We start from the raw sequence: 14,452 nt of genomic DNA, 5'->3' as shown, positions 1-14,452 counted from the left end.
AAATCAGTAATATTTTATCCTATTAAGTTTCTTAGTTACCTAAAACAAAACAAAACAAAAAACCCAGGAAGAGAGGTCCCCATTTTATTCATTTTGTAAAGTTTCTTACTAAGTGAGAAAATTGAAAAAATAAGTAGAAGTCACACAAAAAAATCACAATAGCTGAAAGAGAAATTTTATCAAGAATACAAGACTATCAAACTTGACTTTTGTCTTAAAGGGAAATTAAGTTTGGAGCATTCCAACCTAGAAGTTTAAAAGTGCTTCATCATTTATATTTCTTACAAGGACATGTAAAATCGAAGAGAAATAAATTCCTCAAATGTCTTTGGAAGAAAAAAAGTACTTTGATAGTAATATCCAGGCGTGCAGGAATGTCTACCTTTTCTCAGCTGCATCTATGGCAGTGAGGATATCCTGGCACGCAGTAGACAATAAATGAAAACCACCTCTTAAATTTCCAAGGAGCAAAAACTTTGAGAATGCCTCTGCTGTTGTAAAAGGAATTTAATATAACAAAGTATAATGAGCAGGCTCTTTAGTTTCTTGTTTTTAAAAATGCCAAAGTCAATAGACCAATCAGATGGGAACACCAATCCAAAGAACAAGAGTCAGCCTGTGAAAGCCAATAGATAACAGCAACATACGGTTACTGATTCATCAGTTGTATGGTCTTTAAAAGGAGACCTTTCTTTACCAGTAGTTTTCATGTCAACCAGAATTCCTGACATCAAAACCTAAGTTTGTTTTCATAAGTGAAGATATTTTACATTCGGAATGTACACACGCCACAAACAGGAAATAACATTAAAAAATTCTTTTCTTGGAACAAATTCATAGCTGATTGCGAGCCCAGGCTCCAAAAGAAAGCATCCATCTATGATTTAGATGCTATAGCTTATAAAGCATCATTAAAACCAAATTTAAAAAAAGCAATCACAAGATCATTAAATTTTTATCATTAGATCTAAGAAACCATTTGAAAGTGCTGAGGAGAAATATTTCAGTTTTGATATATTCAGTTCTTACCCCAAAACAGTTATTTTTGAATGTCCTTACAAATTTCATTGATATTGGTGAATAATTTAAATGTAATAATTATGATATTATGTGTATAAGTTAAAAAGGGTTACAGATGATTGCATTCATGTTTAATGTGCAGTCTCTAACCTAAAAGCTATCCATTAAATTCATAAAGATATCTATGAAATTCCCCCATTCCATTTTGCTGCAAGAGGAATTCTAATCATTTTCTAAGTTATGAGCATTCTATTCCTACTCCCAGTAGGAAGCCCTTCTGATCTCCATCTCTTCTTTAACACTCTCTTCTGACAGGTATTTTTGTTCATTACCTGGCTAGATTGAACGGCCATGGTGGCCGCAGACAAGCCTGGTGGAAAGCAGAATCTAATCTTAGAACCGAATCCATATAACCTGGTACTTCGGACCCATCTGCAGATTAATCCTGGTTTTAAGGATGAAACAACTCTTTAAAGGACTAACCCCAGAACAGTTCACATGCTAGCTCAGACCTGATCATAACTGTCAGAGGTCTAAATCCTCAGGTCAATTAGAGACTTCCATTAGACCTGCCGAGGGGCTCTACACAGGAATGAAGAAGGGTGTTTAGCTCTATGTCACTCATAACCCCAAAAGAAACCACAATGTTAATAAATTTCAGAAGCATATCATATTCTTGTATTGAACTAGAAGAATTTTTCTATGACAGGTAATTTTTGTTTTTTTTTCGAGACGGAGTCTCGCTCTGTCGCCCAGGCTGGAGTGCAGTGGCGTGATCTCGGCTCACTGTAAGCTCCGCCTCCTGGGTTCACGCCATTCTCCTGCCTCAGCCTCCCAAGTAGCTGGGACTACAGGCGCCCACCACTGTGCCTGGCTAATTTTTTGTATTTTCTTTTTTAGTAGATATGGGGTTTCACTGTGGTCTCGATCTCCTGACCTTGTGATCTGCCTGCCTCGGCCTCCCAAAGTGCTTGGATTACAGGCGTGAGCTACCGTGCCCGACCTGAACAGTTAATTTAAAAATAAATATTTTTCCACATTTAAAAAATCTTTTAGGTTCAGGGGTACTTGCGCAGGTTTGTCGTATAGGTAAACTGCATGTCACAGGGGTACCACCTTCTACCCTCCAGTAGGCCTTGGTGTCTGTTGTTCACTTCATTGTGTCATATATACTCAATGTTTAGCTCCCACTTATAAGTGAGAACATGCAGTATTTGGTTTTCTGTTTCTGCATTAGTTTACTTGGGATATTGGCTCCAAGCTCCATCCATGTCTCTGCAAAGCACATGATCTTTTCTTTTTAATGGTTGTATAGTATTCCATGGTGTATATGTATCACATAAAAATAAATGTTAATATTGAAATTTATGTGGCGCTTAAGGTCATAACAAAAGAAGAGAATAGAGTGCTAACAGATTCTAATGAATTTCTACCACAGAATAGCTTTCTAACAGACCCAGGGCAAGATTTTATTTTCTTCGAGGGAGGGGCCTCTGTTCCCTAAATTATGAAAACACACATCTTAAATCATTCAGTAAAATATAATGTTTCTGGGCTTCTTGAGGGGGAGATTATAAATATTATAATGACTATAATAGTATCATTAAAAATTTAATCCAAGTATATGATTTCAATGATGTACTTTCAATGATATGCTCTCATTGTCTAATGTTAAAAGCAAAAATGAATTTAAGTAGTCATTTGAGTATTTCCTTGTTTCCTTTCAGACTGCCCAAACTAAGTACGACAGATGAGGACCTATATTCTTAACTGAGAGCCTAGTTTCTCTTTTATTCTACAGTAACGGTGTCCATAGAGTTGAAATTAAGATGATTTGCCACTTCTAGAAGCTATTCATTAGCTTCTAAATGTCAGAGCTAAATTATTTTAATGTCTTAAAAGTTAACATGTATTACTTACATGGATTATTTTTTAAAATGTACTATAAATTTTACTAAAAATGATTAGTTTAAATGAAAACATACTTATTTTCTTTGCTTTTAATTATAGTGTTACAAAGATAAATCTACATCTAATAAAGAGATTTTTAGTGGTACTTTATGCATACTTAATTTTTTGGCCATATCCAAAATGATGCCAATATCTTACTCAGGTATGTGCCTCGTCAAAAAACACTATTTTCTCATAGTAGCCGAAATATTTTATACCAATATTCTGTCTATGAAAAATAACTATCTCTCAACTTTTAACTAAAAAATACAATGCCATCATGTTCTGGATTGCTCTGTGAATTTTATTCATAAAGAATTATTGATATTTAATTGGTATTTTAATAATACAAATACAGAAGATCATTTCTTTGAGTTTCCCTAATTTTTTAATTAAAAACCTAAGGATTAATATTATTTTAAAGATGGAAACATTTCAAGGCATAATAAGGATAGCAAATTACTAAATGCACTTTGATATTATTAAAAAGTAGGTATCTTTCATTATGACAATTATTTTTCTATTATAATGACTATATTTACAAGGACAGAAAGTTCATATATTCATTACTGGTATATAAGATAGCAGCTCTATGTTTTCTCCTATCATCTCTACAATAACATCATTTCTAGTTAAATAACATATTTGGGATATAAATGTACCACAACAGAGTGCTTAAGTAAAAACAGTTCCTGCCAATTATGAGAAAGGTTATACAATAAAGCTGTACCCATGAACGACCTTGAATCTATATATTAGGAACCATATACAGTACCCTCTTCACAGATAAAATGATTGATACAGAAGCCCCTCTATTGTTGTCATTTACTAGATGGGCTCCAGAAAAATGGCTCACCTACCACTACTATTTTATTAGCTTATTTTATACATGGACATGCCTCCATTTCATAGAGGAGACAAGTAGTTTAACTGTGACACCAGAGTTTTCCCTATTCATGGGTCTCCTTCGTATCTGGGACATGTTGGAAACTAGGAAGACAAGCAGGAGGAAAAGTTCTAATATTCTGATTATCAGGCCTAGAAATAGTGACTTTTCATAGCCAAAGCACTTCTGTTAACATTATTCAAGGTTTCCTTTTGATCAAGTTTAAAATGAAAAGATGAGTTCATTTACTAAATTCAGTTGCATTTAAAGAGAAAACTATATCATAAGAACAAGAAAATCTTCCTATTACCTCCAGAAATATATTCAATGGCTAGAAATAATAAATAAAGTAGAATAATTTCCAAGAAAGTTGGTTGGCCTAAATTCAAAATGCATGAAATGCTTACAAGACTATGCCCATCTGTGGCAATATATGTTGTAATAATCTCATGCATACTGAATCTTCCACTGGGAGAGTTGCTTACCTGTGTGAGGTCAGGAATGTCACCTTTATCAATACCAACTTGCTGTGGATTAAAAAAATTAGAAATTAGAAGAACTTTTAAAATTAATTTTTTTCATTTAATGGAAGATCACCTACACAATTAGTTAAAACAGCTCAATATTGGTGTAAATGAATTATTTTATATATCACTCTCACTTGGATCATATGCTTTTTATGCAGTGTTTCACTCAATATAATAGAGTAGTAATTTCATTAATATAGCTAGATATAACAAATGTATAGAATTCTACTAGAATCCAAAAACAAATGGCAATAAATTGAAGCATAAAATGCAATGGTATCCTCCTTAGTTAACAGAAGCTCAAAATGTAAAACACTGCTTAGACTAAATTTAGTAGTTAATTATGCCCACCTTCTGGATAGGGAATGCTCACTTAGTTCTAAAACTCATTCAGGGTATAATTTCCGCTCTTCCTCCCACAGACCTAACTTTGTTCGTTTCTTATGTATCCTTTCAGAGTTTCTTTATGTATATTCAAGGAAATATGAAATTATACAAATATATACTTATTTCCCCATTACAATACAAATAATAGCACATTATATATAATGAACTTATATTTTTCACTTAAAAATATATCTTAGACATATGTCCATATCAACACACAGAATGTCCTCATTTAATAAACAGCTGCATAGAACTTCTTTGTACTATATTTAATTAGTAACTTATTAATGGACACTAAATTTGCTTTTGATCTCTTGCCATTGCAAACAGTGCTGCACACACCATTTTGCATGTGTGTGTATATATCTATATGATATACTTGTAGAAGTGGAATTATATCCAGATAAAAGTATATGCATATTGTTAATTTTGTTAGCATGGGGGTAGGGGCAGAGAAAGAGAAAAGGGAGGAAAAGCAAATATGAAAAAATATTAATAAAGGTAAATCAATGAAGAGACCATATTTGTTCATTATACATCAATTCTTTTGTAGGTTTGAAAATTATTCAAAGTGAAAAGTTGGGGAAAAACACAAATCACAAGTTCAATCGTATCACTTTTATATAAATAATGAAATTGAGGTTCAAAGAAACAAAGTGGGTTAAGCCAAAGTATCTCTCCTTGAGAAATGAAGAGCTTTGATTATACTGATGGAAATGTAGAAGTAAATACATGAAGCAAAAGTGCTGGGCTGCTACAAAGACAATAAACCAAACTGGAGATCAGAAGATCCATTTGTGTGTCAAATGCTGAACTACCTTCTTTCCTCTTTCTTCTCTGTGTCTAGAGCAAGGTTTCTCAGTCTTGGCACTATTGGCATTTGGGGAAGATAATTCTTGTTGGGGGGTATCTCGTGCATTTTAGGATGTTTAGCAGCATCCCTGGCCTCTACCCACAGGATGCTAGTAGCCACCCTCTCCAGTGTGATAACAAAAAACATCCCTAAATGCTATTCTTTGAGGAGGGGAGGGAAGCAAAGTCACTTGCTGTTGAGACCACTGACGTAGAGCACTTGCCCTAATCTCTCTGGATCAAATAAAGTTTGAATCCAGAATTCCAGACTTTACTTTTCTTGCAACTACCAAATATTATTATTTCTTTTTAAAAATTTTCCATTTTTATTTCAGATTCCAGGGTACAAGTACAGATTTGTTGCAAGGGTACATTGTATGACGCTGAAGTTTGGGCTTCTACTAATGCTGTTACCCAGATAGTGAACAGAGTACCTAACAGGAAGGTTTTCAGACCTTGACTTCCTCCCTTTGTACCTCCTTTTGGAGTCCCCAGTGTCTACTGTTCTCATCTGTATGTGTGTACCCAAGATTTAGCTCTCACTAATAAGTGAGAACATGTGGTATTTGGTTTTCTGTTTTTGCATTAGTTCACTTAGGATAACGGCTCCCAGCTACATTCATGTTGCTGCTAAGGGCATGATTTCATTCTTTTTTATGGCTGCATAGTATTCCATAGTGCATATGTACCACATTTTCTTTAAGCAGTCCACCACTGATGGGCACCTAGGTTGATTCCATGTCTTTGCTATTTGAATAGTGCTGCAATGAACATATGAGTGCATGTGTCTTTTTGGTAGAACAATTTACTTTCCTTTGGGTATATACTCGGTAATGGGATTACTCAGTCAAACAGAAGTTCTATTATTAGTTCTTTGAGAAATCTCCAAACTGCTTTCCACAGTGGCTGAACTACATTCCCACCAACAGTGTATATGAGTTCCCTTTTCTCTGCAGCCTTGCCAACATGTTGTTTTCTGGCTTTTTAATAATAACCATTCTGAGTGTAAGATAGTATCTCACTGTGGTTTTGATTTGCATTTCTGTGATGATTAGTGATGTTGAGAATTTTTTCATATGTTTGTTGGCCACTTATACGTCTTCTTTTGAGAAGTGTCTGTTCATGCCGTTGGCCTAATTTTAATGAGGTTGTTTTTCTTGGTGATTTATTAAAGTTCCTTATAGATTCTGGACATTAGTCACTGGTCAGAAACAAAGGTGATGAATATTTTCTCTCATTCTGTAGGTTGTCTGTTTACTCTGTTAATAGTTTCTTTTGCTGTGCAGCTCTTTAGTTTAAACAGGTCTCAGTTGTCAATTTTAATTTTTGTTGCAATTGCTTTTGAGGACTTGATCATAAATTCTTTGCCAAAGCCAACGTCCAGAAGGGTATTTTCTAAGTTTCCTTCTAGCATTTTTTAAGTTTCCTTCCAGCATTTTTATAGTTTGAGGTCTTTCATCCATCTTTAGTTAATTTTTGTATGTGGTGATAGGTGGGGGATACAGTCTCATTCTTTTTCATATGGCTAGCCAGTTTTCCCAGCACCATTTTTGAATAAGGAGTCCTTTCCCCTTGCTATGCTTATTTTTGGCAACTTATCAAAGATCAGTTGGTTGTAGGTATGCTGCTTTATTTCTGGGTTCTCAATTCTGTTCCACTGTTCTATATGTCTGTTTTTGTACCAGTATCATGCTGTTTTGGTTACTGCACCTTTGTAGTATAGTTTGAAGTCAGGTAAGGTGATGCTTCTGGCTTCGTTCTTTTTGCTTAAGATTGCTTTGGCTATTCCACCTCTTTTTTGGCTTCATATAAATTTAGAATAATTTCTTCTAGTTCTGTGGAAAATGATGTTGATAATTTGATAGACATAGCATTGAATCTACAGATTGCTTTGGGCAGTAGAGCCATTTTAGCAATATATATTCTTCCAATCCATGAGCATGAAATGTTTTTCCGTTTGTTTGTGTCATCTCTGACTTCTTCCATTGGTGTTTTGTAGTCCTCCTTGTAGAGATCTTTTATCTCCTTGGTTACAGGTACTCCTAGGTTTTCAATTTTTTTGTGGCTATTGTAAATGGGATTGCATTCTTGATTTGGTTCTCAGAGTGGAAGTTATTAGTGCATAGAAATGCTATTGATTTTGATGTTTGCAGGTAGATTTTGTATCCTGAAACTTTACTGAAGTTGTTTATCAGGTCTAGGAGTTTTCTGACGGAATCTTGAGGATTTTCTAGGTGTAGAATCATATCCTTAGCAAAGAGAGATAGTTTGACTTCCTCTTTTCCTATTTGGATTCCTTTTATTTCTTTCTCTATCCTGAGTGCTCTATAGGACTTGCAGTATTATGCTGAATAGTAGTGGTGAAAGTGGGCATCATTGTCTTCTTCTAGTTCTTAAAGGGAATGCTTCCACCTTTTGCTCATTCAGTGTGATGTTGGCTGTGGGTTTGTCATAGATGGTTCTTATTATTTTGAAGTATGTTCCTTCAATGCCTAATTTGTTGAGGGTTTGTATCATGAAGGGAGGTTGGATTTTACAGAAAGCTTTTGCTGCGTCTATTGAGATAATTATATGGTTTTTGTTTTTAATTCTGTTTATGTGGTGAATTACATTTATTGTTTTGCATATGCTGAACCAAGCTTGCATCCTAGGAATAAAGCCCACTTGATTGTGGTGAATTAACTTTTTGATGTGCTGCAAGATTTGATTTGCTACTATTTTGTTGAGGATTTCTGCATCTATGTTTCTCAGGGATATTGGCTTGTAGTTTTCTTTTTTTTTTGTTGTGCCTTTGCCAGATTTTAGTATCAGGATGACACTGGTTTCATAGAATTAGTTAGGGAGGAATCCCTCCTTCTCAATTTACTGAAATAGTTTCAGTAGAATTGCTTCCAGTTCTTTTTTTTTACATCTGATAGAATTTAGCTGTGAATCCATTTGGTCCAAGGCTTTTATTGCTTAGTAGATTTTTTTACTACTGAAGTCAGTTGCAGAACTTGTTATTGGTCTTTCAGACCAATAACGGAGTTTCAATTTCTTCCTGGTCCAATATTGAAAGGTTGTGTGTTTCCAGAAATTTATCCATTTCCTCTAGATTTCTACTTTGTGTGCATAGAGGTTTTCATAGTAGTCTAGAGGATTTTTTCTATTTTTGTGGGATCAATTGTAATGTCACCTTTGTCTGTCTGATTGTATTTATTTGGATCTTCTCTCTTTTTTTTTTCATTGTTAATCTAGCTAGTGGTCGATCAATCTTGTTTAACCTTTCAAAGAACCAATTTTTATTTCATTGATTCTTTGTATGTTTTGGGGGTGTCAATTCCACTTATTTAATTAATTTCCATAGGTTATTGGGGAACAGGTGAGGTGGCGTTTGGTTACACGGTTAAGTCCTTTAGTGGTGATTCGTGAGATCCTGGAGCACCCATCACCCGAGCAGTATACGCTGCACCCTATTTGTAGTCTTTATCCCTCACCCTCTTCTCACCCTTTCCCCCTGATTTCCTCAATGCCCATTGTATCATTCTTATGCCTCTGCATCCTCATAGCTTAGCTCCCACTTTTGAGTGAGAACATATAATGTTTGGTTTTCCATTCCTGAGTTACTTCACTTAGAATAATAGTCTCCAATCTAATCCAGGTCACTGCAAATGCCATTAACTCATTCCTTTTTATAGCTAAGTAATATTCCATTTTATATATATATATATGAACTGTGAGATAGATAGATAGATATATACATATCTCACAGTTTATTTATCCATTCATTGATAGGTAGGCATTTCGGTTGGTTCCACGATTTTGCAATTGTGAATTGTGCTGCTATAAACATGTGTGTGCAAGTATGACTTCTTTTCCTCTGGGTAGATACCCACTAGTGGGATTGCTGGATCAAATGGTAGTTCTACTTTTAGTTCTTTAAGGAATCTCCACACTGTTTTCCATAGAGGCTGTACTAGTTTACATTCCCACCAGCAGTGTAGAAGTGTTCCCAGATCACCACATCCATGCCAACATCTACTGTTTTTTATTTTTATTTTTTGATTATGGCCATTCTTGCAGGAGTAAGGTAGTATCGCATTGCAGTTTTGATTTGCATTTCCCTGACCATTAGTGATGTTAAGCATTTTTTCATATGTCTGTTGGCCATTTGTGTATCTTCTTTTGAGAATTGTCTATTTAGGTCCTTACCCCACTTTTTGATGGGATTGTTTTTTTCTTGCTGATTTGAGTTCATTGTAGATTCTGGATATTAGTCCTTTATCAGATGTATAGATTGTGAGGATTCTTTCCCACTCTGTGGGTTGTCTGTTTACTCTGCTGACTATTCCTTTTGCCTTGCAAAAATTCTTCAGTTTAATTAAGTCCCAGAAATTTATCTGTTTTTATTGCATTTGCTTTTGGGTTCTTTGTTATGAAATCCTTGCCTATGCCAATGTCTAGAAGGGTTTTTCCAATGTTATCTCCTAGAATTTTTATAGTTTCAGATCTTAGATTTAAGTCCTTAATCCACCTTGAGTTGATTTTTGAATAAGGTGAGAGATGAGGATCCAGTTTTATTCTCCTACATGTAGTTAGTCAATTATCCCAGCACCATTTATTGAAAAGGTTGTCCTTTCCCCACTTTTTGTTGGCTTTGTTGAAGATCAGTAAGCTGTAAGTATTTGGGTTTATTTCTGGGTTCTCTGTTCTGTTCCATTGGTCTATGTGCCTATTTTTACACAAGTACCATGTTGTTTTGGTGACTATGGCCCTATAATGTAGTTTGAAATCAGGTAATGTGATGCCTCCAGATTTGTTCTTTTTGCTTAGTCTTGCTTTGGCTATGTGGGCTCTTTTTTGGTTCCACATGAATTTTAGAATTTTTTTTTCTAATTCTGTGAAGAATAATGAATTCTGATGGGAAATGCATTGAATTTGTAGATTGCTTGTGGCAGTATGGTCATTTTCTCAATATGGATTCTACCCATCCATGAACACGGGATGTGTTTTCATTTGTGTTGTCTATGATTTCTTTCAGCAGTGTTTTGTAGTTTTCCTTGTAGAGGTCTTTCACCTCCTTGGTTTGGCATATTCCTAAGTATTTTTTTTTTTGCAGTTATTGTAAAAGGGGTTGAGATCTTGATTTGATTCTCTGCTTGGTCAATGTTGGTGTATAGAAGAGCTACTGATTTGTGCACATTAATTTTGTATCCAGAAAATTTGTTGCATTCTTTTAGCAGGTCTAAGAACTTTCTGGAGGAGTCTTTAGGGTTTTTTAGGTAAGCAATCATATCATCAGCAAACAGCAACAGCTTGACCTCCTCTTTACCAATTTGGATGCCATTTCTTACTCTTGTTTGATGGCTCTGGCTAGGACTTCCGGTACTTAAGTTGAAGAGGAGTGGTGAGAGTGGGCATCCTTGTCTTGTTCCAGTTCTCAGAGGAAATGCTATCAACTTTTCCCCATTCAGTATTATGTTGACTGTGGGTTTGTCATAGATGGCTTTTATTATATTGATGTATGTCCCTTGTATGCCAATTTTGCTAAGAGTTTTAATCATAAAGAGATGCTGGAATTTGTCCAATGCTTTTTCTGCATCTATTGAGATGATCATGTGATTTTTGTTTTTAATTCTGATTATGTGGTGTATCACATTTATTGACTTGTGTATGTTAAACCTTCCCTGCATCCCTGGTATGAAACCCTTGATCATGGTGGGTTATCTTTTTGATATGTTGTTGGATTAGTTAGCCAGTATTTTGTTAAGGATTTTAGCATCTATGTTAATCAGAGATATTGGTCTGTAGTTTTCTTTTTTGGTTATGTCCTTTTCTGGTTTGGGTATTAGGGTGATACTGGGCTAACAGAATGATTTAGGGAGGGTTTCCTCTTTCTCTATCTTGTGGAATAGTGTCAATAGGATTGATACCAACTCTTCTTTGAATGTCTGGTAGAATTCTGCTATGAATCTGTCTGGTCCTGGGCATTTTTTTGTTGGTAATTTAACAATTACCATTTCAATCTCACTGCTTGTCTGTTCAGGGTATCTAATTCTTCCTGAGTTAAGCTAGGAGGGTTGTATCTTTCCAGAAATTAATCCATCTCTGCTAGGTTTTCTAGTTCATGTGTGTAAAGGTGTTCATAGTAGCCTTGAATGATTTTTTTGTATTTCTGTGGTGTCAGATGTAATATCTCCCATTTCATTTCTTATAGAGCTTATTTGGATTTTCTCTCTTCCTTTCTTGGTTAATCTTGCCAATGGTCTATTAATTTATCTTTTCAAAAAACCAGCTTTTTGTTTCATTTATCTTCTGTATTGTTTTTTGTTTCAATTTCATTTAGTTTTGCTCTGGAACTTGGTTATTTCCTTTCTTCTGCTGGGTTTGGATTTGGTTCATTCTTGTTTCTCTTGTTCTTTGAGGTGTGACCTTAGATTGTCTGTTTGTGTTCTTTCAAATTTTTTGATGTAGGCATTTAGGGCTATGACCTTTCCTCTTAGCACTGCCTTTACTGTGTCCCAGAGGTTTTGATAGGTTGTGTCACTACTGTCATTCAGTTCGAAGAATTTTTTTATTTTCATTTTGATTTCGTTTTTGACCCAGTGCTCATTCAGGGGCAGGTTATTCAATTTCCATGTATTTGCATGGTTTTGGAGGTTCCTTTTGGAGTTGATTTCCAGTTTTATTCCACTATGGTCTGAGAGAGTGCTTGATATAATTTCAATTTTCTTAAATTTATTAGGGTAATTTTGTGGCCTCTCATATGGTCTATCTTAAAGAAAGTTCCATGTGCTATTGAATAGAATGTATATTCTGTGGTTGATGGATGGAATGTTCTATATACATCTGTTAAGTCCATTTGTTCCGGGGTACTGTTTAAATTCATTGTTTCTTTGTTGACTTTCTGTCTTGATGACCTGTCTAGTGCTGTCAGTGGAGTATTGAAGTCTCCCACTATTATTGTGTTGCTATCTCATTTCTTAGGTCTATTAGTAATTGTTTTTATAAATTTGGGAGCGCCAATGTTAGGTACATATATGTTTAGGATTGTAATATTTTCCTGTTGGATGAGACTTTTATCATTATATAATGTCCTTTTTTTGTCTTTTTTAACTGCTGTTACTTTAAAGTTTGTATTGTCTGATATAAGAATAGCTCTTCCTGCTCACTTTTGGTGCCCATTTTTCTGAAATGTCTTTTTCCATCCCTTTACCTTAAGTTTGTGCGAGTCTTTATGTGTTAGGTGAGTCTCTTGAAGGCAGCAGGTAGTTGGCTGGTGAATTCTTATCCATTCTGCAATTCTGTATCTTTTAAGTGGAGCATTTAGGCCATTTACATTCAATGTTAGTAGTGAGATGTGAGGTACCATTCCATTCACTGTGCTATTTGTTGCCTGTATACCTTGGTTTTTTGTTTTTGTTTCTTAAATTATATTTTTGTTTTATAGGTCCTATGAGATTTATGCTTTACAGAGGTTCTGTTTTGATGTGTTTCCAGAGTTCGTTTCAAGATTTAGAGCTCCTTTTAGCAGTTCTTGTAGTGGTGGCTTGGTAGTGGTGAATTCTCTCAGCATTCATTTGTCTGAAAAAGACTATATCTTTCCTTTATATACGAAGCTTAGTTTCACTGGATACAAAATTCTTGGCTGATAATTGTTTTATTTGAGGAGGCTGAAGATAGGGCCTCAATCCCTTCTAGCTTGTAGGGTTTCTGCTGAGAAATCTGTTGTTAATCTACAATCTAAACTTATAGTTATACTTTTAAAGGTATAACTATTCCTTTATAGGTTACCTGGTGCTTCTGTCTTACAGCTCTTAAGATTCTTTCCTTCATCCTAACATTAGACAACATGATGACAATGTGTCTAGGTAACATTCTTTTTGTGATGAATTTCCCTGATGTTCTTTGTGCTTCTTATATTTGTATGTCTAGGTCTCTAGCAAGGCTGGGGAAATTTTCCTCAATTATTCCCCCAAATATATTTTCCAAACTTTTAGAATTCTCTTCTTCCTCAGGAACACCAATTATTCTTAGGTTTGGTTGTTTAACAAAATCCCAGACTTCCTGGAGGCTTTGTTCGTATTTTCTTAGCTAGATTGGGTTAATTTGAAGACCTTGTCTTTGAGCTATGGATTTCTTTCTTCTACTTGTTCAATTCTATTGCTGAGACTTTCCAGAGCATTTTGCATTTCTGTAAGTGTGTCCATTGTTTCCTGAAGTTTTGATTGTTTTTATTTATGCTATCTAGTTCCTTGAATATTTCTCCCTTCACTTCTTGTATCATTTTTTGGATTTCCTTACACTGGGCTTCGCCTTTCTCTGGTGCCTCCCTAATTAGCTTAATAACTAACCTGAATTCTTTATCAGGTAAATCAGGGATTTGTTGGTTTGGGTCCATTGCTGGTGAGCTAGTGTGATTTTTTTGGAGGATTTAAAGAATCTTGTTTTGTCATATTATCAGAGTTGGTTTTCTGGTTCCTTCTCATCTGGGTAGGCTCTGTCAGAGGGGAAGTCTAGGGCTGAAGGCTGTTGTTCAGATTCTTTTGTCCCATGGGGTCTTCCCTTGATGTAGTACTCTCCCCCTTTTCCTACGGATGTGGCTTCCTGTGAGCCAAGCTGTAATGATTGTTCTCTCTCTGCTGGATCTAGCCACCCAGCAAGTCTATCAGGCTCCAGGCTGGTACTGGGGGTTGTCTCACAGAGTCCTGTGATGAGAACTGTCTGTGGGTCTCTCAGCTATGGATACCAGCATCTGTTCTGGTGGAGGTGGCAGAAAACTCTGTGAGGGTTTTTAGCTTTGGTGGTTTAATGCACTATTTTTGTGCTGGTTGGCCTCCTGCCAGGAGGT

General features: G+C 35.4%; 1 protein-coding gene across 10 annotated transcripts in view; it reads right to left on the bottom strand.

The window, feature by feature from the left end:
- SNAP91 (synaptosome associated protein 91) overlaps window positions 1–14,452 on the bottom strand; it is a 159,664-nt gene that overhangs the window by 68,693 nt on the left and 76,519 nt on the right. For all 10 annotated transcript variants that reach the window (XM_012497051.2, XM_003258285.4, XM_004091097.3 and 7 more), the window contains exon 9: window positions 4,342–4,383. In XM_012497051.2, coding sequence (XP_012352505.1) covers window positions 4,342–4,383 — 42 coding nt within the window. The remainder of the gene's footprint in view (window positions 1–4,341; window positions 4,384–14,452) is intronic.

This window comes from Nomascus leucogenys, chromosome 18 (assembly GCF_006542625.1).
Source record: "Nomascus leucogenys isolate Asia chromosome 18, Asia_NLE_v1, whole genome shotgun sequence".
Lineage (NCBI taxonomy): Eukaryota > Metazoa > Chordata > Mammalia > Primates > Hylobatidae > Nomascus > Nomascus leucogenys.
This window is presented reverse-complemented; position numbering and strand designations above follow the sequence as displayed.